This window comes from Geotrypetes seraphini, chromosome 1, assembly GCF_902459505.1.
Source record: "Geotrypetes seraphini chromosome 1, aGeoSer1.1, whole genome shotgun sequence".
NCBI classification, from domain to species: domain Eukaryota; kingdom Metazoa; phylum Chordata; class Amphibia; order Gymnophiona; family Dermophiidae; genus Geotrypetes; species Geotrypetes seraphini.
In genome coordinates this window covers 153,029,574-153,056,184 of record NC_047084.1, presented here as the reverse complement: position 1 = coordinate 153,056,184, position 26,611 = coordinate 153,029,574, and the positions used below count along the sequence as shown (strand labels likewise).

General features: G+C 43.2%; 1 protein-coding gene across 1 annotated transcript; it reads right to left on the bottom strand.

Annotated features, from left to right (window-relative positions):
• Nucleotides 1–284: 284 nt before the first annotated feature.
• On the bottom strand, nt 285–25,372 carry LOC117366749. The gene is made up of 6 exons (XM_033958563.1): nt 24,931–25,372; nt 18,809–18,885; nt 14,546–14,634; nt 3,647–3,722; nt 617–714; nt 285–344 (listed from the first exon to the last, which is right to left on the bottom strand). The coding sequence occupies exons 1-6, from the start codon at nt 25,179–25,181 to the stop codon at nt 285–287; spliced, it is 651 nt and encodes a 216-aa protein (XP_033814454.1). The 5' UTR covers nt 25,182–25,372.
• Nucleotides 25,373–26,611: the final 1,239 nt, after the last annotated feature.

The following is a 26,611-nucleotide window of genomic DNA, read 5'->3' as shown; positions in this document are numbered from 1 at the left end:
TTTCAAACAAATACCAAATTGTGACATAGAAAGATAATGGAAAATACTAGAAATTCAAGTCTGACAGGCAGGTCTCTCTCTCTCTCTCTCTCTCTCTCTCTCTCCTTCAGCCTTTTCAAATACATATACAGTACACTTATTTTGAATATCTTGAAAATCTGATTAGATAGGTGTATCCTGAGGACTGGGATGAAAACCACTGCTCTAAACTCTAGCTTTGCAGGAACATTCACAAGGACATGTTGAAATGAACATAACGGACCTGCACCAATTAATTTGGGTACTTAAAATGAGGACACTGGGTTCTGCAGTGGTTCAAAAACCATATTCTTAAAGTCAAGCATCTGAGATATTGGAAGCCAATTAGTCACTTCAAGACCAGCAGAATGTGTTCCAATTTCTTGGCTCTCAGAGTTAAATATTTGTACAACATAAACTGGAATTTAGTAACAATCAATGTGTTTCTTCCACTACCCACTTTTATAACATAAGGTCTAGCAACCTTCCAAATTATCTAAAATACAAGCACTGCTATATTTCTTCCATGACACTTGGTACAATAATGCTCTGTTATAGACCAGTCCTGAAATTACTGTAAATCTTAAAATGTCCTTACCTGGTAGATGTAACGTTTCCTCCCATTCTTTTCCGTCTTTGCTGTTTCTTTTATGTTCTCAGACACACCAGCTATCATTGATTCTACAGCCTTTCTGTCTGTACAACAGTGAAACACCAAAAAACATGTTACTAGGACAGAGTGTGGAAGGGAGCGGGGTCTATGTGTGTAATAGATTGAAGGAGGGGGTGGGGGAGTATGAACAATCGAGCCAACCAGGCCATTAGACTGCTCAGTGAGTTTATCAGGTCCCAACCAAAACTCAGCTTCTTTTCAGAAAAAAAACTCCAAATTAAAACAAATACAGCTTCTCCACTAAGCACGAATAGCAGAAATGCAAAGAATAGTAAGAGAGCCGGCTTGCAGGAAATTGTCCTCTCTTCGGACAAGCAGTCCGGCCAGGTCCCAGCGGCGTAAGGAGTTCTCCACCATCTCTCAAGCTCCTTATCCCTGCGGATCATCTCCTGCGACATCATATGGTGGCAAGCCCTGCCCCTTTGGACTGATGTCATCTCAGTGCACAAGAGAGCCGGCTTGCTGGCGGGCCTGTTCTGCTGCTGGGCCACACCAAAAGGCCCTTTATGTGGACCAAAGAGGACCAACAAGAAAATACAGCCCAAAGGTATGTTTTACTATCAGTACGCCAGGCCTGGCTCGGGGAAGCAGCAGGGATAAAAAGACTGCAAAGACAGCACGATTGACTCGCATTACCTTTGCGATCTACTGGGTGATCACAATCGACCATTTGGGCACCCCTGTCATAAGGCATATGGGGTCAGACTTAAAGATCTAAATATGTATACTTTGTAGGAAAGGCGGAAGAGGGGAGATATGATAGAGATATTTAAATGCCTAAGTGGCATAAATACACGAGGCGAGTTTCTTTCAGTTAAAAGGAAACTGCAGAGTAAAGACTTAGAATGAGGTTAAGAGTTGATAGGCTCAGGAGTGATCTAAGGAAATACAGTACTTTTTTTTACCGAAAGGGTGGTAGATGCGTGGAATAGTCTCCTAGTAGAAGGGCTAGAGACAAAGACTGTTTCTGAAATCAAGAAGCATGGGACAAGCAAGTGGGATCTCTTAGGGAGAGGAGGAGATAGTGGATGCTGTGGATAGGCAGACTGGATGGACCATTTGGCCTTTATCTGCCATCATATTTCTCAGACCTATGCTCAAGAACTGTTGAGTCTTTCCCCAACCCCTCCAAGAGGAAATCCTGCATCAGAGGGGAGTGGGACACAGAAGAATGGCAGCTCTAATGGCAGGCTTAGTAGGAAGAAGGAAAGATGCTAGATACAGGGGGGAGGAAAAATGCTGGACTGTGAGGAGAGGAGAGAGGTTAAAGGGAAATGCTGGACTATGGGGGGTGGGGAGGGAGAAAAAAAAACATGTGTCTATAGCAGTGGTCTCAAACTCATTTTGGATTTGGAGGTACTTGGAGGGCCTCAGAAAAAACTAGTTAATGTCTTATTAAAGAAATGACAATTTTGCATGAGGTAAAACTCTTTATAGTTTATAAATCTTTCCTTTTAGCTAAGTCTTAATAATAATATTGTAATTTATAGCTAAAGAGACATATGATCAAGAAACTGTTTTATTTTACTTTTGTGATTATGATAAACATACCGAGGGCTTCAAAATAGTACCTGGCGGGCCACGAGTTTGAGACCACTGAGCTATAGTTTGGAACCAGGCCTTGCTCCTATGAAGTAGGAGAAATGCAATTTCTGGCCTGGATTAGACCTAGCAATTTATTAAGGTCAAAACGTCCAAATAATTAATAAATATATGAAAAATACGTGTTTGTAAAATCCAGTTATTAGCAGGGAAACATACAGGCCATGTATACCAGAAACAAAGCTGACAGCACGTAAACCAAAAATTGAAACGGAGAAAAAATAAACCTCAATTGAGGGAGGTTGGGACTACACAAGTACCCAGCCCTCCACTCATCATCACGGGTTTATAAAAAAACTCCGTGAACATATATATGAGTCACTATTTCATTCGTTTTCATACATACAAAATCATGTTTTGGTCACTTTTTTTCAAAATCTTTTTTATGTATAAGCGTCAGTATATAGCAATATAGGCCAGAATCCCAAACTTAACTCAATTAGTTAGCAAGGGCTACAGCTTGATTAAATTAGTGCAAGAGCTCTTGGAGATATGAAGCACACAGTCAAAAACAATGTGGACAAAATACATTCATCTGGAAAAAGGAGATTTTCACCAAAGGCTTCCAACTCATAATACTGGCCAGTACCTTCCTGAGAGGAGTCGGCTTCACTACCAACAAGTTGCAAGAAACATGGAGACAGTAGAAGATGGCTTTTTCCCCTGAAGTAGCCCTTGTCGGGCGAAACAGAAAGTCTTTTCTGTCGGGATTATGAGTTGGAAGCCTTTGGTGAAAATCTCCTTTTTCCAGATGAGTGTATTTTGTCCACATTGTTTTTGACTGTGTGCTTCATATCTCCAAGAGCTCTTGCACTAATTGGGATTATGAGTTGGAAGCCTTTGGTGAAAATCTCCTTTTTCCAGATGAGTGTATTTTGTCCACATTGTTTTTGACTGTGTGCTTCATATCTCCAAGAGCTCTTGCACTAATTTAATCAAGCTGTAGCCCTTGCTAACTAATTGAGTTAAGTTTGGGATTCTGGCCTGTATTGCTATATACTGACGCTTATACATAAAAAAGATTTTGAAAAAAAGTGACCAAAACATGATTTTGTATGTATGAAAACGAATGAAATAGTGACTCATATATATGTTCACGGAGTTTTTTTATAAACTCGTGATGATGAGTGGAGGGCTGGGTACTTGTGTAGTCCCAACCTCCCTCAATTGAGGTTTATTTTTTCTCCGTTTCAATTTTTGGTTTACGTGCTGTCAGCTTTGTTTCTGGTATACATGGCCTGTATGTTTCCCTGCTAATAACTGGATTTTACAAACATGGATTAGACCTACACAGAACATCTATAAAACACTGATAATACTGTTACCTTCCCTGTTACAAGATATTATGTTCACCTTTTTCATTGGCAAGAGTCAACCAGGCCCGGGCAGCAAGGAAGGAGTTCGTATCAGGAAGTGCATTTTCCAATTCCTGTAAAAAAAGATAAGAACAGGTAATTGCAGTAATCCGGGCAGGTCACATGTAGTTTAGGTCATTGGTCCTAGAAGAGCATTAGCATCAGGTTTTCAGACTATCCATAATGAAGAAGCATGTGAATGTTTGGCGTACACTGCTTCCATTGCAAACCAACATTAACAACTCTTTGCAATTATAGAAAGAGAGATGATCTATCCCATGAACAGTATTGACTGCTGCCAAGCATTTAATACAACTATAATGTTAACTGCTCTCCTCCTCTACTACGTTCCAAGCTGGGCTTATCTTTATTTATTTGGTCGGTTTTATATCCCATTCTCCCAGAAGAGCTCAGAACGGGTTACAAGTTTACATGTATAATAAAGCATATTTATACAAAAACGGTTTTGTATAGGTCGGCCCCAGCCTGCTTTGGAGCACTGTGGGAGATATACAGACCGGGAAGAACATTAAGATCAGAGAGAGGGGTGAAATTGACAACAATAAAAGAAATGATTAAGAAGGGGATCACGAACAGATCGGAGGGGATCATGATCAGATCGGAGAGGGTTATCATGCTGCTATGGTGCACCCTCACCTGGAGTACTGCATCTAGCACTGGTCGCCGTACACGAAGAAGGATGCGGTACTACTCGAAAGGGTCCAGAGAAGAGCGACTAAAATGGTTAAGGGGCTGGAGGAGTTGCCATACAGTGAGAGATTGGAGAAACTGTGCCTCTTCTCCCTTGAAAAGAGGAGACTGAGAGGGGACTTGATTGAAACGTTCAAAATATTGAAGTGAATAGACTTAGTAGATGAAGACAGACTGTTCACCCTCTCCAGGGTGGGGAGAACGAGAGGGCACTCTCTAAAGTTGAAAGGGGATAGATTCAGTACAAACATAAGGAAGTTCTTCTTCATCCAGAGAGCGGTGGAAAACTGGAACAATCTTCCGGAGTCTGTTATAGGGGAAAACACCCTCCAGGGATTCAAGACAAAGTTGGGCAAGTTCCTGCTAAACTGGAACGTACGCAGGTGAAGCTGGATTCATTTAAAGCACTGGTCTTTGACCTGGGGGCCGCCACAGGAGCTTACTGCTGGGCAGGATGGACCACTGGTCTGACCTAGCAGCGGCAATTCTTATGTTCTTATATGTAACCTCCAAAAAGGAAAATATTTTATATTACTGCTGTACATCTGTGGAACAGTCTTCCAGGGCATCTGAGATTGTGCACAGAATGGGTCAGCTTTAAGAAATTATTAAAAACGTAATTATTTGTCGATGCCTAATGTAAGAGATATAATTGATTCCACGCTGTCTCTTTCTGGAATGCCCATTAGAGCTGTTGTCATATTACCCTTGATGCCCTGAATGTCATCAAATTGTCTTCCTTTCAATACTTCCCTTTATCTTCGGTTAAAGAAAGAAGTCATTGTGGGCCAGATCAGGTGAGTACGGAGGGTGTTCCAATACAGTTATTTGTTTTCTGGCTAAAAACTCCCTCACAGACAGTGCCATGTGAGCTGCCGCATTGTCGTGATGCAAGAACCATGAGTTGTTGGTGAAAAGTTCTGGTCAATTGATGTAATATTGTGTACTTGATGGAGGATGAAAAAATGAATAAAGAATTGGGGAAAAAAAAGTTCTGGTCATTTTTATCTAACTTTTTCCTGCAGCCTTTTCAGCATTCCAAATAGTAAACTTGGTTAACTGTCCAGTTGGTACAAATTCATAATGAACAATCCTTCTGCTATCAAAAAAGGTTAACAACATCATTTTGACTCTTGATTTGGACTGTCAGAACTTTTTTGGCTGTGGAGAATTGACTGACTTCTATTGTGCACTTTAACGCTTTGTTTCAGGGTCGTATTGGTACACCTATGTTTCATCAGCAGTGATAACATGGCCCAAAACATTGTCTTGCCTCTCCAAAAGGTCTTGGCAAACGTCAACTCTCCTTTGCTTATGTTCATCGGTGAGTTTCTTTGGGACAATTTTTCCACACACCTTTCTCATGCCAAGATTTTCAGTTAAGATTTTCCTGTTTCTCTATCGATGTTTACTTGGTCTGCTATGCTTCTCACAGTTAGCTGATGATTTTGACACACAATTTGATGAATTTTTGCAATGTTTTAAATAGTTCTGCCCATTACTGGCCAGTGATGATTTCTCTCCCCTCAGAAAAACGTTTAATCCATTTGTACACTGCCATTTTCTTCATGGCATTAACCCCATAAACTTGGACTAACATCCCTGATTTCACTTCCACTCTTGCCATGTTTAACAAGAAATTTAATGTTTGTTCATTGCTCTAATTCAAGCTCCGACATTCTTACAATGGCACACAAAGACATGCACCAAAAAGCTCAGCAAGACATTACCACACGAACACAGCTGTGAGACACTGATATATCAAGGTTATGAAACTTTACTGATTTGTTTGTATAGTGCTGCCAACGTAAGTGCACAGAGGCAAGTTCGTGAACTTAATTGTCAGACCTCATATACTATATGCAGGTAAAAATTGGGTCTTAATCAAATGTGAAGTGAATTCATACAAATATGTGCATAAGTGTTCCCAGGGGAGTAGTTTTAGACACAGTTGTAAATATTAACCCTTCAAAAGTTAATATTTTGGCAAATTCCAAAAATAGAGGTGCTTAGAGTGAGGCTAAAAAGAAATAATTACTATTTCAACTCCATCCTCATCCCAAAAAACATATACCGTACACAATCGAATATAAGTCGATCCGAGTATAAGACAAGGTACCCTTTTTCCCTCCCAAAAAGGAGGAAAAAAGGTGACTCGAATATAAGACGGGTGGGGGGGGTGTTAACATTCATGAGCCCTGCCCTGCCCCCCCACTCCCACCCCTGCCAGGTCTCTGCACCCAGCTCCCTCCCTCCCTACCTACCTGGCTCTCCAACCTGTCCCCCTCCCTCCCTTCCAGGCTCTGCACCCTGTTCCACCTCCCTGCCCTGTTCTCTATCCCCCCTCTCCCAATGTCCTGCAGGTCTCCACTGGGCTTGCCATATGACCTAGTGGGCCGAGACAGGAGGGATCCCTTCCTTCTCCTGTCCCGACCAACTCTGACAATTATTTTTACCTCCCTTCCGCCTCCCCTGCGTACCTTTTTGAATCCCTGGTGGTCCAACAGTGTACCCAGCAGGAGCGAGCTTTCCGCACTCCTGCCTCGCACTGAACCATTCCCTATGAGAACTCGTGGCAACCATTCAGTGAGCAGCTCAGCAAGGGGTAGGAGTGCAAAAGCTCACTCATGCCCTGTACACCTTGTAATTTTGACTGTCCCCTAGTCTTTGTCATTTTTGACGGAATGGAAAATTGATCCACCACTCAGGATTTTGTAGACTTCAATCCTATCTCCCCTCAGCCGTCTCTTTTCCAAGCTGAAGAGCCCTAACCTTTTAGAACCTTTTCTAGTGCCGCTATATCTTTTTTGAGATACGGTGATCAGAACTGAACTCAATACTGAAGGTGTGGTCACACCATGGAGCAACACAGAGGAATTATAGCATTCTTTTTTTTTTAGTTCAATCATTTTTATTAAAGATTTAAATATACAAGAGGTGGCAGCAGTGACCAGTAACATTCTTAATTCCTAGCATCTTGTTTGCATAATGAGGTCTTATATATTAACTTGTGGGGTTTTTTTCTTTTACTAATTATTTCTATAGTGCTACTAGGCATACACAGTGCTGTATACATTATATGGAGGTACTTTTCCCAAATGAAGGCCATTACCATAAGTGAAGTATTGAGGAAAAGGAACACTTATGAATTTACATTGGAACTTCTTACTCTTGCACTGGCCAAACACATTTTTAGTTTTAATGGGAAAATAATGGGACAGCTAGTACGAGTACCTCTGTGGTACCAGATATATGTATTATAGAAGCAGCGTTATTATTTGCATGTGCATAGTATGACCGTTTCATTGGGGGGGAAAGGGGTGTGTGTGACACATTAGAAGAACACCAGATTCATCTAGTATGATATAACATTAGCTGAGCTGATGTCACCTGCTGGTAATATTTATTGGATGACTAGCTGATGCCCCGGCGTTGCACGGGTATTTAATTATAGCAATAACACTGTAAATGGATTCAAATAAAGATACTTTATAGTGGTGAATGAAATAATTTTTTAACAGCTTTATAAAAAGTACAATATTCAAATTATAATGTGAAATATTTGACAAAATGAATACAATACAACTAACACAAAACTTGATTATAAACAACATTTTTAGTTTCACCTCCAGGAGCAAGAACATATAAATTCTTGGGTGAAGAGACCCCCAGAACATATCACCCCAGGTAGTGAGGGATCAGCATACAAAGTTTTGTTGAAATAGGTCAAGTCGTTTTTTATTTACTGTGAGAATGGCATCTGTTTACATTTATTCCATTGACATGAATGGGTGAAATCTGATTTTCTGTTTGTAGCTCGGCCAACGTGTGCAGGTGGGCCATGAGACCCCCAGAACATATCACCCCAGGTAGTGAGGGATCAGCATACCAAGTTTCGTTCTAATCGGTCAAGCCGTTTTTGAATTACTGTGAGAATGGCAGCTTTTTACTTTTTTTCCATTGACATGAATGGGTGAAATCTGATAGTCTGTTTGTAGCTCCACCCACGTGGGCAGGTGGGCCGCGAGACCCCCAGAACATATCACCCCAGGTAGTTGGAATTACTGTGAGAATGGCAGCTTATTACATTTTTTCCATTGACATGAATGGGTGAAATCTGATTGTCTGTTTGTAGCTCCGCCCAAGTGTGCAGGTGGGCCGTGAGACCCCCAGAACATATCACCCCAGGTATTGAGGGATCAGCATACCAAGTTTCGTTCTAATCGGTCAAGCCGTTTTTGAATTACTGTGAGAATGGCAGCTTTTTACTTTTTTTCCATTGACATGAATGGGTGAAATCTGATGTTCTGTTTGTAGCTCCGCCCACGTGTGCAGGTGGGCCGCGAGACCCCCAGAACATATCACCCCAGGTAGCGAGGGATCTGCATACCAAGGTTTGTTCAAATCGGTCAAGCTGTTTTTGAATTACTGTGAGAAGGGCAGCTTTTAACATTTTTTCCATTGACATGAATGGGTGAAATCTGATGTTCTGTTTGTAGCTCCGCCCACGTGTGCAGGTGGGCCGCGAGACCCCCAGAACATATCACCCCAGGTACTGAGGGATCTGCATACCAAGTATCGTTCAAATCGGTAAAGCTGTTTTTGAATGACTGTGAGAATGGCAGCTTTTTACTTTTTTTCCATTGACATGAATGGGTGAAATCTGATGTTGTTTGTAGCTCCGCCCACGTGTGCAGGTGGGTCGCGAGACCCCCAGAACATATCACCCCAGGTAGTTGGAATTACTGTGAGAATGGCAGCTTTTTACATTTTTTCCATTGACATGAATGGGTGAAATCTGATTGTCTGTTTGTAGCTCCGCCCACGTGTGCAGGTGGGCCGCGAGACCCCCAGAACATATCACCCCAGGTATTGAGGGATCAGCATACCAAGTTTCGTTCTAATCGGTCAAGCCGTTTTTGAATTACTGTGAGAATGGCAGCTTTTTACTTTTTTTCCATTGACATGAATGGGTGAAATCTGATGTTCTGTTTGTAGCTCCGTCCACGTGTGCAGGTGGGCCGCGAGACCCCCAGAACATATCACCCCAGGTAGTTGGAATTACTGTGAGAATGGCAGCTTTTTACATTTTTTCCATTGACATGAATGGGTGAAATCTGATTGTCTGTTTGTAGCTCCGCCCACGTGTGCAGGTGGGCTGCGAGACCCCCAGAACATATCATCCCAGGTAGCGAGGGATCTGCATACCAAGGTTCGTTCAAATCGTTCAAGCCGTTTTTGAATTACTGTGAGAAGGGCAGCTTTTAAAATTTTTTCCATTGACATGAATGGGTGAAATCTGATGTTCTGTTTGTAGCTCCGCCCACGTGTGCAGGTGGGCCGCGAGACCCCCAGAACATATCACCCCAGGTAGTTGGAATTACTGTGAGAATGGCAGCTTTTTACATTTTTTCCATTGACATGAATGGGTGAAATCTGATTGTCTGTTTGTAGCTCCGCCCATATGTGCAGGTGGGCCGCGAGACCCCCAGAACATATCACCCCAGGTAGCAAGGGATCTGCATACCAAGGTTCGTTCAAATCGGTCAAGCCGTTTTTGAATTACTTTGAGAAGGGCAGCTTTTAAAATTTTTTCCATTGACATGAATGGGTGAAATCTGATGTTCTGTTTGTAGCTCCGCCCACATGTGCAGTTGGGCCGCGAGACCCCCAGAACATATCACCCCAGGTAGTTGGAATTACTGTGAGAATAGCAGCTTTTTACATTTTTTCCATTGACATGAATGGGTGAAATCTGATTTTCTGTTTATAGCTCCGCCCACGTGTGCAGGTGGGCCGTGAGACCCCCAGAACATATCACCCCAGGTAGTGAGGGATCTGCATACCAAGTTTCGTTCAAATCGGTCCCACAGCTTTTTACATTTTTTCCATTGACTTGAATGGGTGAAATCTGATTTTCTGTTTGTAGCTCCGCCCACGTGTGCAGGTGGGCCGCGAGACCCCCAGAACATATCACCCCCGGTAGTGAGGAATCTGCATACCAATTTTCGTTCAAATCGGTCCCACAGCTTATTACATTTTTTCCATTGACTTGAATGGGTGAAATCTGATTTTCTGTTTGTAGCTCCGCCTACGTGTGCAGGTGGGCCGCGAGACCCCCAGAACATATCACCCCAGGTAGTGAGGGATCTGCATACCAAGTTTCATTCAAATCGGTCAAGCCGTTTTTGAATTACTGTGAGAATGGCAGCTTTTTACATTTTTTCCATTGACATGAATGGGTGAAATCTGATTTTCTGTTTGTAGCTCCACCTACGTGTGCAGGTGGGCCGCGAGACCCCCAGAACATATCACCCCAGGTAGTGAGGGATCTGCATACCAAGTTTCATTCAAATCGGTCAAGCCGTTTTTGAATTACTGTGAGAATGGCAGCTTTTTACATTTTTTCCATTGACATGAATGGGTGAAATCTGATTTTCTGTTTGTAGCTCCGCCTACGTGTGCAGGTGGGCCGCGAGACCCCCAGAACATATCACCCCAGGTAGTGAGGGATCTGCATACCAAGTTTCGTTCAAATCGGTCCCACAGCTTTTTACATTTTTTCCATTGACTTGAATGGGTGAAATCTGATTTTCTGTTTGTAGCTCCGCCCACGTGTGCAGGTGGGCCGCGAGACCCCCAGAACATATCACCCCCGGTAGTGAGGAATCTGCATACCAATTTTCGTTCAAATCGGTCCCACAGCTTATTACATTTTTTCCATTGACTTGAATGGGTGAAATCTGATTTTCTGTTTGTAGCTCCGCCTATGTGTGCAGGTGGGCCGCGAGACCCCCAGAACATATCACCCCAGGTAGTGAGGGATCTGCATACCAAGTTTCATTCAAATCGGTCAAGCCGTTTTTGAATTACTGTGAGAATGGCAGCTTTTTACATTTTTTCCATTGACATGAATGGGTGAAATCTGATTTTCTGTTTGTAGCTCCACCTACGTGTGCAGGTGGGCCGCGAGACCCCCAGAACATATCACCCCAGGTAGTGAGGGATCTGCATACCAAGTTTCATTCAAATCGGTCAAGCCGTTTTTGAATTACTGTGAGAATGGCAGCTTTTTACATTTTTTCCATTGACATGAATGGGTGAAATCTGATTTTCTGTTTGTAGCTCCGCCTACGTGTGCAGGTGGGCCGCGAGACCCCCAGAACATATCACCCCAGGTAGTGAGGGATCTGCATACCAAGTTTCGTTCAAATCGGTCAAGCCGTTTTTGCGTGATCGCGGCACATACACACATACACACACACATACACACATGCACACCTCCGATTTTATATATATAGATGGTGTGGGTGAAATGGGGGGGGGGACAGAGGGTGAGGGGAATATATGAGATGATATCAAGGATTGACAAGTTTATAAGAGGAGGTAAGAAAGGGTTAATAGACAGAGTTTGTAAAAAAGAAAAAGGATTGGGGAGGTTTCTGAGGTGATGGGGGTTGAGCAATCCCAGGATTGGTTGGAAGTTGTGGTAGATTGTAGGGAGTTCTGTGAGGAAAGAAGAACAGTAGATTAGTCTCTTCAGGAAAAAATTATCCCTCCCTCCCTCCCAGGTGTGTTGGTGGTATGTTTTGTGTCAGTGGTGGGGGGAGGTCTACAGGTTTTATGTGGACTTGGGTAGGTTTGGTTGAGCTTTTCGGGTTGGTGGAGGCGGTTGCAGCTGTGGGCAGGGTGGAAAATAGGGTTTGGCCCAGTTGGATCTGGGAGATGAGCAGTTAATAAATAAATAAATGTGACACTCGTATGTGACACCGCTGCGAGGGGAAGCATGGCCTGTTCTCACCGTGGGTCATGTATGGGGGAATGTTATAAGTTTAAAGACTTACTGTAAATCATTTTTTTTTATTGTTGAACATTACCAAACAACATAAAACACCCCAGCATGAACAGTAGCCAAAAACAGTTCATTAGGAACAGTTTTCTGTTTCACCCCCCCCCCCCAAACACACACACACTCTACTAATTCCATATAACCCCTGCCCCCCCCCCATGCAAAAACAAGAGGTTCGAATCAGACGTCGGAAGGCTGCACTCTTATGCCTTCCGACTCTCCAGGAACTGGGCCCCCCCAGCCCACCCCCTTAAGTTTAAAGACTTAACAGGAGCTAGTTTTGACACCGAATAGCTTCCTGGGAGAGGGTGAATATGCAATGGGGGTTTGTTGGTTTTGGACACGGATTGTATTGTAAGTGGAGATTATATTTAGATAGATAATAAAGCTGCGTCCAAATATTTATTCCAATAAAACTGGGTTGTGTGATTGATTGATGGTGTTTGGATTTCAGTTGCAGGTGACAGTGTGAATGCTAATGTTAAGCATATTCATTTGCATATATTTATCTCATATATATTCATTATGGTTATTTGTTTTTAAAAAGATAAAAACAGACTGAATAGGAAGCTAGTATATCAAAACAGTGAAGACACATATGCGTACATACTATACATGGAATATTGGACATAAGATGGAATTAACAGCACAAAGGTCCTTTGGAGCAGCTGTAAAAATTAATAGGGGTTGTAAAAAGGGTAATGAGAGTGTTTTATGTGTTATCAGCAACCATATGGGTAGGACTTGGAGGAATTTGGAAGAAACACATCAGACTCTCTAAGAGGCACTGGAAGACTAGCTGGTGCCTCTTAAGAAGGATATGGCAATACTTGAGAGGGTACAGAAAAGAGCGACGTGACTGATAAAAGGGGCTCTTTTCCCTGGAGAAGCGGAGGCTTAGAGGGGACATGATAGAGACTTACAAGATCATGAAGGGCATAGAGAAAGTGGAGAGGGACAGATTCTTCAAACTTTCGAATACTACAAGAACGAGAGGGAATTCGGAAAAGTTAAGAGGGGACAGATTCAGAACCAGTGCTAGAAAGTTCTTCTTCACCCAAAGGGTGGTGGACACCTGGGACGCTTTTCCAGAGGTTGTGATAGGTCAGAGTACAGTATTGGGGTTCAAGAAGGGATTAGATGATTTCCTAAAGGAAAAGAGGATAGAGGGGTATAGATAGAGGATTACTATACAGGTCCTGGACCTGATGGGTCGCCACGTGAGCGGATTGCTGGGCATGATGGACCTCTGCTCTGACCCAACAGAGGCACTGCTTATGTTCTTAGTTATTAAGGGCTAGATTCACAAAGCCAACCAATTGGTTTGTGATCCCTTTGCGACCCGATTTTACTCCAACCCGATTCACTTACCTCTCTGCCGATCCGATTCCAATCCACGCATGCAAATGAGGGGAATGGCATGCAAAGTAGGCAGGGACGCAATTCACAACACAAATTTCACGATCCGACTGGGCTAGCCGATCAACCCAAGAAGCGACTGCTGGGGACCAGTCGCAAACATCCTGTCCAACTCTCCAGTTCCATTGCCGCCCTGCTCTCTGCTGCCCTAAATCTCTCCTGCCTGCCTCCCTGCTCATCCCCAAATCTCTCCTGCCCCTTCCCTGCACAGTGAGACCATGGTTTTAACCTGCAGGTTTAAAGCGGGTTACAACCACGGGCTTGCGGGCTAAAAAGTAAAGTTTTTTTTAAAATGTTGCGGCTCAGACAGGTCTTAGACGCATGCGCTGACCATCTACAGATGGTCTGCGCATGCATCGGGATCTCACACTAGCGATCTGTGTCGGCAGATGGGGGCGTTCCTCCGATTGCCCCCATTTTAATATTACTGGTTAAAGAATCCATCGGACCTTTCCCGGATCGGTCACAATCGGGTAGGTTAGTGAATCTAGCCCTAAGTGACTGAGGCATTTGATTTAAGGCACCTTATTTTGAGAGGAACCATACAGCTTGCAGTCTAACAGTTTCATACAAATAGAAGAAAGGGCTGTACACCGACTTATGGACACTTCTCTCCTCTCATCTGTAATGCAGATCACTGGAAACCCAAACACTGTGTCCTTTGTGGATTCTTCCATCTACCCAAGGTTCTTCTCTGTTGTGGATTCAATACCAAGGTCTCGTACATCCTCAACCCTTGTAACAAGGATAAGGAGTGGCGATACTGGATTATAAAAACGTTGGTATTTGATAGTTCCAAATGATGTCATTCCATTGCCTGTCATTCTACCAACATGTCCTTCTACAGTCTATTTTTATTGGCTTCTGATTAGCACCGGAACCTTTTTTTTTTTTTTTTTTTACTAGCTCCGCACTTACTTGGAACTTATTGAAGCCTTGCAAACAGTGAGGTGGATGGCACAGTGACTGACAGTGAGGTGGATAGCAGAGTGACTGACGGCTTTCACCTAGGAAACAGGGGAACATATTTAAAGGGAAGTCACAATTTGTTCTACAGGGTAGACACTCTTCTTAGGTATTTGTCCTCCGCTTGGAGAATTCTTTACTTTTTTGGCTATTCTATTTAGACATTCTTAAAAGGGGATGAGTAGTCAGGCAATGTTGCACTAAGCACCCTAATGCAGTGATTCCCAACCCTGTCCTGGAGGAACACCAGGCCAATCGGGTTTTCAGGCTAGCCCTAATGAATATGCATGAGAGAGATTTGCATATGATGGAAGTGATAGGCATGCAAATTTGCTTCATGCATATTCATTAGGGCTAGCCTGAAAACCCAATTGGCCTGGTGTTCCTCCAGGACAGGGTTGGGAATCACTGCCCTAATTGATAAAATCCCATCTACAATCAGAATATTGAATATTACTTATTATGGTTTATTTTATGCCTTTCTGAAAGAGAATTCACCTGCGGCAGGGAACAACAACTGGCATAAGCTGGAGCAGCAGCTCCTTGTGACCCTTGGCAAGTCACTTAACACTTCATTGTCCCAGGTACACGATAAGTACCTGTCTAAAATATGCATAACACTGGGGCATTTTTTTCTTTTTGGGGGGAGGGGGATGGAAACAGATATTTTGCATGTGTAATACATGCAAAATATCAGTGTCATTAAAAAAAATGGAAAAAAAACCCGGCACACCTGTCGGTAACACAATTACCATAGAAAAAAAGGGGGTAATTGGATAGATAAACCATACCACTTTCCTAATATTTTATTTTGCAAACTAATGCTGCAAACATGTTAATAGCAACTTTTCAAATCACACCTGGCTATTAGCAATTTTATATGAACCATTAGCTAACCCACATTTCATTCAATCCCAAGTACTGCATTTGCATCAACTAGGAGGTTGATATATCATATAGACCAAAGGATTCAGTTGATAGGACCTCCTATAACTTATATGTTATTTCAAATCCACATCCTGTGTGATCACTATAATATAATCATTTATATCATAACCTCCTTTCCATGGCATTTTTTAAACTCAGTATTAATAAGTTATGGGGCTCATAATCGAAACAGAAAAACATCTAAAAACTGGCCTAAATGGCCACTTGGACAATGAGTGGGACAAGTCATCCAAGTGCCGATACTCGAACCGGGTTTTAGACGTATTTAAAAACGACCTAGGCCTTCACAGTGCTGCTGAACGACCAGAGCTAAAAGGGGCATTTCAGGAGGAGTGACGTGGGCCATCCTAGACGTACTGCATGTATAACCGAAAGTTTTATAACACTGGAACTTGGACTTTGTGACTTAGGCCATCTAAAACCAGGTCCAAGTCCACAGAAGGTATCCAAAGTGACAAGATAACCACTGCAGACACAAAGTACAGACCCCCCCACACACTGTCCCAGTGATCACTGACTTCCCCCCCCTAAAAATCGTTATAACAACTTTACTCCAGAACATCAGCACCTGGCAGCCTAGGACAGGAAAGCCTAGTAGAGCTGCACAGAGGTGGCTTAAGTGGTCTTGGGGGTGGGTTAGTGAACCATGGAGAGGAAGTCCCAGGCCCATAAGCCACTCTAATCATTGCATTCATGGTGAAAAATGTGCACCCCCCCAAAAAAAACAAACCCCAAACCCTTTTGTACTGCCATATAAGTGGCTCCTGCAGCCAAAAGGGCTATTGGGGTGGTAGATAGGTGGATCTAGTAGATTCTGGGGGTGTTTTGGGGGACGGTAGTGAGATGTTTATGTAGGACCCTTTTTGTGAAGTTCACAGCAGTGCCCTGTAAGGTACCCCACTACTTCGGTGCCATGTCTGGGTGTCCAGTCCATCACTTTTCTGGCCCCTCCCATGTCTTTTTATGAGGCGTTTATGACTTGGATGAATTTTTGGATGAAAATGGGGTATAAAGATGGATGACTTAGCAATTTGGGCGAACAGAAAGCTGGACGTACAATTGGATGATTTTCGGAAAAAAAAAAAATGTTGGATGTATTTTTCAAAAATGGACCTTTTCCCGTGTCCGACTTTGGGCATCTTGCAACTTAGGTCCAAAATGGACTTAGACGTTTCTTCTGATTATGTCCCTCCACATGTCTATGCCGTATTTAAAACCTAAAAAACTGTCACAAATACAGTATACTACAGTTTACTCGCAGCTAAATTGCAAATCTTGTACAAAAATGCAAACAGCCACTTATCTTAAACTTCGTGGCTTGAGTGTAGTCATATATTGCCAAAGGTTACAGGAGTCTAACGCCAGAGCAGCCCCTTCAAATCAGACAAGTCCTGTTTCGCTTCACCGTGTTGGCTTCATCAGCATTTTAATTGGGTTTTAGCAGTAAGATGTATGAAGAAAAACCCAATTAAATGCTAGAAAATACAACATAGTCATATAACTTATTTCGTAATACTGGTGTTTGAAAAAAATTTTGACAAATTTAAAAATATACAAAAATATTTTTAAATAAATTAAAGATTAAAAATCAAGTTATACATAAATGTGAAGGTTTTTGACCCATGAAAGATACCTACCACCTCCTCATTACCATTGGAGAACAATATATGTTCCATGGTGTGGTGTTCTGAGGTCTTTTCCTTCACTTAGGCATATGAGCAAGTGAGTATACCATAGAAAGGCCATATAATGAGAATCCATGTAGTATAAACATTCCCAGTTTTCTCCCATTCAGGGTCTTTAGGGATAAAAAGCATATTGAATTAGGTCCTATCTTTTCCATTCCTCAAGAGCAGAAGGGCCGGCTCAACCTATGGATCAGGTGAGGCCTTGGCCCAGGGCATTGGTGATAATGGACATCAAAATCCAGGAAGGGGTAAAACGCAGACCTCACGGACCTGACGGACCTCGCGGATCTAAACCCGTACGGCCTTAAAAATCTGAGGCCCGTGTCGGTCCGTGTCCGTGGCGCTTGTAGTTTCTGTCGCTGACAGACCTTGATGAGATTTTAGCGCTGACGGATCCGTCTCAGCATAGGGAGGGAAAAGTGGTAGGATCCGTCAGCGCTAAAATCTCTTCGAGGTCTGTCAGAGCCAGAGACTAGTGCTGGAGCGGCAGAGCAGAAGCCAAGAGAGCGGGGTAAAGAAGTCTCCAAACTCCAGCACTAGTCTCTGGCTCTGACAGACCTGGAAGAGATTTTTAGCGCTGACGGATCCTAACACTTTCCCCTCCCTATGCTGAGACGGATCCATCAGTGCAAAAATCTCATCAAGGTCTGTCAGCAACAGCAACTACAAGCGCCACGGACACGGACCGACACGGACCTCAGATTTTTAAGGCCGTACGGGTTTAGATCCGCGAGGTCTGTCAGGTCCGCGTTTTACCCCTTCCCTCAAAATCCCAATCCAGAATCTCTCCCTCCCCACTGTAGGCAGGGAGGGAGAAATGCTGAATTTATTTATTCAATTTTCTATACCGTTCTCCCAGGGGAGCTCAGAATGGTTTACATGAATTTATTCAGGTACTCAAGCATTTTTCCCTGTCTGTCCCGGCAGGCTCACAATCTATCTAATGTACCTGGGGCAATGGGGGGATTAAGTGACTTGCCCAGGGTCACAAGGAGCAGCGTGGGTTTGAACCCCAAACCTCAGGGTGCTGAGGCTGTAGCTTTAACCACTGCGCCACACTAACAGATTTTGATGACCTTTAGCACCAGCCTTAGAGGGGAGAAGACTTGAGATGAAGGGGGGAGCTACTAAATCATGGGGGGTGGGGCACTGATGCAAAAGCTAGCACAGGACACCTCAGTCCCTTGAGCCGAGCCTGAAGAGGTCGCTTCATTCAGTGGAGATTAAGTTTAAGTTTATTAGGATTTTATATACCGCCTATCAAGGTTATCTAAGCGGTTTTACAATCAGGTACTCAAGCATTTCCCCTATCTGTCCCGGTGGGCTCACAATCTATCTAACGTACCTGGGGCTATGGAGGATTAAGTGAGTTGCCCAGGGTCACAAGGAGCAGCGCGGGATTTGAACCCACAACCCCAGGGTGCTGAGGCTGTAGCTTCCACCACTGCGCCACACACTGCTTGGCACCCGATAAGGAATGAAAAGTGTAATGTCATTAGCGTTGTAACACCAACTGGTAATATTTCTTATGGCATTTGGCATTTCTTTCAACAGTCTCAATGAAGTATGCTGTATTTACCTCTCTCTGCTTTCGCCATCCTTTTCTTGAGGCCGCAATATTCCATAAAATTTTGAGGCTTTTGTATTCCATACATACTGGAGAAGGCGCAAGAAGAAAGCGATTAGGTCTTTCGAGCACTGACAAACAATTCTGTCCAGTTGGGTTTTACAAAACACGTACACACAGAATAAAAGTAAATGATGCTTTCTTTGATATGGGGGGGGGGGGGGGGGGGGAAGGAGCCTGGTAGCTCCTTTAGGTTTCCAGTTCAATTGAATCTGGCCTCCACCGGCCTATGGCGCTCTGAATCTGGACTCGGTGGAGGGGTTCTTTTCTCGCTCTAATTATAATCACCTCTTCAACTCTACCAACCACTGTAGCAACTGTTTTCAGCCAGGAACCTCTGAGGGATTAATTAAATTACATGAAATTTTTATAAAATATTGAAAAACTTTTTCCACAGTGCATGTGTTGATGAGTTTGTGATAGGAAAGGGATTGGGACTTGTATACCGCCTTTTTTATGGCTTTTACAACCACACTCAAAGTGGTTTACATACAGGTGCTTCAAGCATTTTCCCTGTCTGGCCCAGTGGTTCATAGACAACGGCGCGAAAGACAAAGGCGCGCCCGGACAATTGAGCGCAGCGCGGAGGCGCGCGCCGCTCAAAATTACTGTTTTTAGGGGCTCCGATGGGGGGTTTTGTTGGGGAACCCCCCCACTTTACTTAATAGACATCGCGTCGGCGTTATGGGGGGTTTGGGGGGTTGTAACCCTCCACATTTTACTGTAAACTTCACTTTTTCCCTAAAAACAGGGAAAAAGTGAAGTTTTCAGTAAAATGTGGGGGGTTACAACCCCCCAAACCACCCCCAACGCCCCCACAACGCGGCGCGATGTCTATTAAGTAAAGTGGGGGGGGGTTCCCTCCCCACGCCCCCCCGTCGGAGCCCTAAAAACAGTAATTTTGAGCGGCACGCGCCTCCGTGCTGCGCTCAATTGTCTGGGTGCGCCTTTATCCTGGCGCGCTTTTGACCTGACACCGGCCCAGTGGGCTCACAATCTATCTAATGTACCTGGGGCAGTGGAGGATTAGGTGACTTGCCCATGGTCACAGGGAGCAGCGTAGGGCTTGAACCCACAACCTCCAGGTGCTGAGGCGGTAGCTCTAACCACTTCGCTACACTCTCCTACATGACTGATATAGCAGGAGTTATAATTGGATCATCACTGATTTTCTGGTATTTTACACGTTTTTTTTATGCTGTTCTAATCATAGACATCACGAGCCTCTAAGTGTGTGCGATCTTTTGACTTAGAATACTCTCACCTTTTCTGGCTATCCTACGTGCAATCGACAGCAGTAGGAGAAGACGATTTTATTATAAATTTATTTTTATTTATTCACAATTTGATATACTGCAATAACTGACTAGCAGAACTAAGCGGTTCACAGTCTAACAAAATAAAATCAGTACACAGCAAGGAACTCCATGTGCGCGATAGGAGAGAACCACTTTATTATTAAATCATATTTATTGAGCTGGATCCAGCAAAGGTACAGATCATACAGAAGAATAACATGAGGTTCAAATTTTCAAAAGAAGAACAATAAAGAAACAATATCCCCTCCCCAGTCCTTCTCCAGAGCCTAGAGTCCAAAGAGTGACATGAAATCAGCATCAACAATTCAAAAGCCGACTGCTTGCAAAGGGCGTCATAGTAAACCAGAAGGGCTCCCAGGTCCGTCGGAGTCTAGCCATCTCAATGATACGCATTGCAAGGCAACAAGAAAAAGAACCACTTTCTAAGACTATTCAGTCAAACCAAACTCACAGGAGGATGGGGAACTCCGAGAAACAGTTCAGAGCCAATTTTAAACATAAAAAGAAAGCTCAAAGAGTCAGATTTTTGGATTTCTGGAGGGATCCTTCAGCACCTAATGCGAGAGGCATTCTATTTCAGAGCTGGGGAGCTGTATAAAAAAGAAGGCAAAGTCTCAAGTGGACTCTAATTGAGCTGAGCGTGGGATAAACCAGTGGTCTCAAACTCAAACCCTTTGCAGGGCCACATTTTGGATGTGTAGGTACTTAGAGGGCCTCAGAAAAAAAAAAAATAGTTAATGTCTTATTACAGAAATGACAATTTTGCATGAGGTAAAAACTCTTTATAGTTTATAAATCTTTCCTTTTGGCTAAGTCTTAATAATAATATTATAATTTATAGCTAGAGAGACATATGATCAAGAAACTTTTATTTTACTTTTGTGATTATGATAAACATACCGAGGGCCTCAAAACAGTACCTGGCGGGCCGCATGTGGCACCCAGGCCGTGGGTTTGAGACCACTGGGATAAACCTTTTCTTTCGACTCTGGCCCTGTGAAGAGTTTCGGGCCTGTTTAAGGCCATGCTTTACCACAATGTTTTATTAAGATGTTACAAACTGGATGTTGAATCGCTGCTAATACTGAACGTGGTTTGATTCGTTATCTATCCTGTTCTCCCCAATGAGCTCAGAACGAGTGGGTAACAGGTTAACATACAAAATACAAAGAGAAAAGGAGCAAACCAAACAAGGAAACTGCAGAACTGATGTACTTGATGAAGGCACTTTATTATAGCAACGATACGTTATTCTCAAAGTGGTCCATTTTTGTTCAAGAGAAACAAAGGACCCAAAACGGTCCATGTTTTGATTAAAACATCTTCCTCAGGGATCCCAGGTGTTACTTTATAGCAGGGGTAGGAAACTCCGGTCCTTGAGAGCCATACTCCAGTCGGGTTTTCAGGATTTCCCCAATGAATATGCATTGAAAGCAGTGCATGCAAATAGATCTCATGCATATTCATTGGGGAAATCCTGAAAACCCGACTGGAATACGGCTCTCGAGGACCAGAGTTCCCTACCCCTGCTTTATAGTGAACACAAAGTGGAGTGCAACAATGTACAAAGGAATTTGGTGCCTCTAGGGATGAGCACAAGTGATATATAGCTGGGATGAAAACCTTCTCAAAGCTACACTAGCAATGCTTCCCCACTCCCCCATCAGCTGAGCAGCAGGGACTAGAGAGTTGCGCGGGGACAGAAATCCCACCCATCCCCACCAGTATCCCACCTGTTTCTGCCCATCCCCGCCTGACCCCATGAGGAATTCCCTCCGTCCCCGTGAGGAATCTCCTCTGTCCCCGCCCATCCTCCCATAAAAGTTACCTGTCCCCATAAAAACCAGCAATTAATTCTGATAGTTTTGATTTTTTTAAAGTCTTAGTTTATTTAAACCAACAATAAAATACAATATAAAGAAATAACAGTGAACAGAAATAAGAGATGCATACATCACCGGAAAGAATTAGAATAGACATTAGCTCATGTGACTATAGGGTCGACTATTTCTTTGTTAAAAGAAATAAAAGAGTTGGATTGTTTGGCAATATAAAGCTCATATCTGTAGAACAAACAAATCTGGTTCCACCATCTGGCATAGGTAACTTGTGAGAGGTCCTTCCAAAATCCACAAACGGTTTTTAATGCAGCAATGAGTAAAGAATCAAACAATACAGCATCAAAATCATTTAAAGCAGAATTGAGAGGGGCACTTTTCAGTTCAATGGTTGCATAAGAAAAATGTGCCAAAACTGAACTGGAAACCCCAAAACAAACTCAGCAAGTACTTCATTTTGTACTAAACACACTTGGTGGCATAACCATGAGAGGGGGCTGGGCCTTCCACGTTGAGCTTAGCCCCCCTTGCTGTAGCTGGTGGGACATTTTGTTTTTCCATCATCTTGATCCCAGTGTCTGCTTTTGTCTATCTTCTACTAATTCTCTTTCCAGGCCTCAGGAACCCCAGTTCCAATCCCCGTGGGAGTTCTATGAGCCTGCAGGGGATCCCTGTGGGAGTCCTGCAATCCCTGTTCCCGTGCAGACCTCTAGCAGGGACTCCCCAAAGCCACGATTCTATAACAGGTGCCCTTGAATGATTGACAAGGCGAGCCGACTTGGGTGCTGGTTACAGAAGCAGGCCCAGCTCTGCTTCAGGAGCTCTTGGCTCAGCTGATTGGAGAGATATTCCCCTGCCACGATCGGCTTATGACTACTGCGATCTAGCGGCAAAGATAAGCAGCTGAAATGTAGGCCAGGATTTTCCAGGCCTACATTTCAGCCGCCTATCTTTACTGAATAGGTGCGATTCTGTAACTGGCACCTTTGAATGATTTACAGGTGATCCGACTTGGGCGCCGGTTACAGAATCTGGCCCATAATGTTGAGAACACATTTTTAAACAGTACAATTATATGGGGATGTTTGTATATTTTAGATTATTGTGTTTTACATGGAAAAGGGGAATGTAGATTTGAATGTTTTTTTGTGAGAGTTGGATTATCTCCATTTGTTAATAATTTATGTATGCATATTAGGCGGGATAAAAATTATTTAAAATAAATTTCCAAAATACTAACATTTATGTATGTTGTTTGAACATCAGACTAGGCAGCACCTTATATCACTCACTTACTTTTCTCATGGATAGGTTTATGAGTATCAAAACATCCTGTCAGACTATCAAACGACTAGGAGACAGCTTTTTTCCCACCATCCTGCACAGCTGGTCTATCCAGTCCCTTTGTCTGAGGACTAACTGAAAAGTAATGAGGTTGTCTCTGGTTTTCTTTCCATGATGTAGATGTGGCAACGCTGTGCTGGTTCTTGTGAAGCTCATACTCAACATTCCTGATTCTGCAGTTGGACTCAGTGGCGTACTAAGGAGGGGCAGGTTGGGGACAGTCCATCCTGGGCACTGCTTGGTGGGGACACCGGTACCCATCCTCCTTCCACCCCCCACCCCGCTCCTTTCCGGCCCCACGCCACGCACGTGCACCCCTTCCCTCGTACCTCTTTAATTTTCCCGGCAGGTGCAGAATCACAAACTTGTTGCCCACGTTGGCGTAAGCGCTGTGATATCACTTCCAGGTCCCTTGCCTAGGAAGTGACATCAGAGGGAGAGCACGTTCGTAATGCTGCTCGTACTGGAAAAATGAAAGAGGTATGGGGGAAGGGAACGGGGGCAGGCATGCAGAAGGGGGGTTTGGGAAAGAGCAAGGGCGGAGAAGAGGGCAGGAGTGCCACCGCCCTGGGTGCCACTTACTCTCACTATGCCACTGGTAGGACTGCCCTAGTCTTCATTGTTGGGTCATAGTGAGAGGAAGAACCTCAAACTTTTCATCATGTCTGTGAGAGTAAGCCACAAGTGTGTGATTAAATTTTGTGTTAAACTTAGCGTGGTAATGAAACTCTTGAAATGTTACCGCGAGCATAACACAAAATTCAACCACACACCTCTGGTGTCCTCTCACCGACACATCTTCCTCATCTGCCATGACGAATCGTACGAAGTTCTTCCTTTCACTGTGACCCAGCAATGAAGATCAAGGCAGTCCCACTGCAGATTTACAGATGGCGATGTATGAGCTTCACAAGAATCAGCACTGCCATGTCTACTTCTCAGAAAGCTATAAGGTCAATGGATCATTTGCCATATTATTGTCCCTTGATACTCAAATTCTGGAAATCCATTTGGGGTCAAATTATTACGATATTGGAAGTTCCACTATCGCTATTATATGATATAATATTGTTTGGAACAATATTATTCCCCAAGAAACCAATTAATGCAAATCAGAATAAATTGCTCCTCATCCTAACAGGAGTAAGCCATGCAGCAAATGAAAAATTGGGATAACTTAAATTATAGTTTCTGGTGGGAATCATTATGTCAGATTTATAAGTTTGAAAACATTAATTCCTTACAGAGGGGACACCATGGCAAATTTAAGGAAATTTGGGGCCCGTTAACAAAATATTGTAAATTATTAGCATTATTTCCCTTTGATTCATGAAAGATTGATACACATATCCAGGAAGGGCGGGAGGGGAATTAAATAGCTGAATATTATTTATTGGTATAGAGTGCAGTATGTTATATTACTTGATTGATTGTTCATATGTTTGCACTATGTATCTGATTAAAAAAGAATAAAGAATATTTAAAAAGAAAACCAGAGGCGATCTCACTACTTTTTAATCGGCACTTGTATCTGCCAGTCAAGTGAATTTTCCACTTTAGAAATAAGCCTTACTGTGTTCCTTGGGGATTGTGCAACCTGTGTGAAGACTCGGGTCTCACCCTCCATTGTGTAGGCTCATCCAAGACCTTTCTTCCAAATTCTGAGGTATAGGTGGTGGGATTCTCTAGCCTTCTTTGCATTTCATATTTCCAGCTGGCACGAGCATTGATTCGGATCTCTGCCTTATCACGCTGAATAGGTCGGTGAGCCTGTCGAACAAGCCACGGATATTCATGATCGGGTAATACAAAAGAGCTTGCCATAAATAAAGCTAACCCAGTCCAAGGTGTCCGTCACTTTTCATGCCCTTATCGACTTGGCATTGTTACAGTGATATACAAATAATTTAATCGGTCCAAGAGTAAAAACGTGATTTAATCAAAGCTTAACTCCAGTCAGCCTACAGAATGCAGGTGCTTCAGTTGTTGGTACTGTGCATGTTGCCAAGCAACAGGATCATGTGACCTTGCCAGAATTACAAGAATCTGAAGAAGTCACAGGTTGCCAGCCCTTACTTCACATGACCTAATCGCGTCTAAACCCGGGAAACAAGAGCTCTAGGAAAGCCATGGAAACTGCCAAGAGGAGAAGACAGATACAACAGATTCTATTAGACAACTCGACAGACAGACATAAAAAGCAAAGAGAAATGAAGTGGCTGCATTGAAAAGACTAGAATAGCAAGGAATTTAATCATAAATAACTTTATTCTTGTATACCGCCCACCCACAAAGATCCGGGCGGTTCACAAAAAAGAACTGGACAATCAGTGAAATATACACATTTAACATAATAAAATTGAAGTTAAAGAACAATTATGTAATAAATGTATCAAACAGATATGTTTTTAAAATCCTTCTAAAAGCCGTATGTGAAAATATTTGAAAGATCATAGGAGTCAACCAAGAATTCAGTTTTCCTAATTGAAAAGCAAATGTCTTATTTAAAAATCTCTTGAATCGACAGAACTTGATAGAGGGGTACATAAACATAAAATCATTACGGGTGTTTTTTACTGATCCATAACAGGTAAATTGGGAGGCTAAGTAACTTGGAGCCAGACCGAAAAGAGCTTTAAAGCAAAGACAACTAAACTTAAAAAGAATATGTGCTTCAAAAGGCAACCAATGCAGCTGCTGATAAAAAAAGACTGATGTGATCATACTTCTTCAGACCAAAAATTAAAGGCACTGCTGTATTTTGTATTAAACGAATACGTTTTAAATTTGACTTTAGAACCTCATTAATGGGGGAGGTATGAGTAGAGAATGATGTGGGGACAAATTTTTCTCCATCCCCATGGGAACTCACTTTCCCGTCCCCGCCCCATTCCTGCAGGCTCCATCCTCATCTGCACAAGCCTCAAAACACTTTAAAATCAAAGGCGTTCAATTAAGGCTTGTGTGGTTAAGGCAGAGCTTACAGGAAAGGGGCAGGGACAAAATTCATGGGGATGGGCTGGGGAAATTGCAGGGACGGTGACAAAGGCTCTAGAATGAAGCCATCATGGCTGGCAATGGTAGAGCTGTCAAGGGGACCTAAGCCACTCAACAGGAGATTCAAGGTTGGCTCCCAGCCCTCTCCACAACCAGGTGGCAGCCGGAAACAAAGAAGTTGCCTCCCAATGCCCTGGCAGCTGGAAAGACCTTCATCAAAATCATGGGATTAGCAGCAAGAGGAAACCACCTTTTAT

Coding starts and splice junctions, on each gene's coding strand:
- LOC117366749 (XM_033958563.1), bottom strand. CDS start 25,181: ATGGCAAGCTCTTTTGTATTACCCGATCATGAATATCCGTGGCTTGTT. Junction 3,723..14,545: donor AAGGCTTCAATAAGTTCCAA/GTAAGTGCGGAG, acceptor CTTTTTTTACAG/GAATTGGAAAATGCACTTCC. Junction 715..3,646: donor GACTCTTGCCAATGAAAAAG/GTGAACATAATA, acceptor ACTGTTGTACAG/ACAGAAAGGCTGTAGAATCA.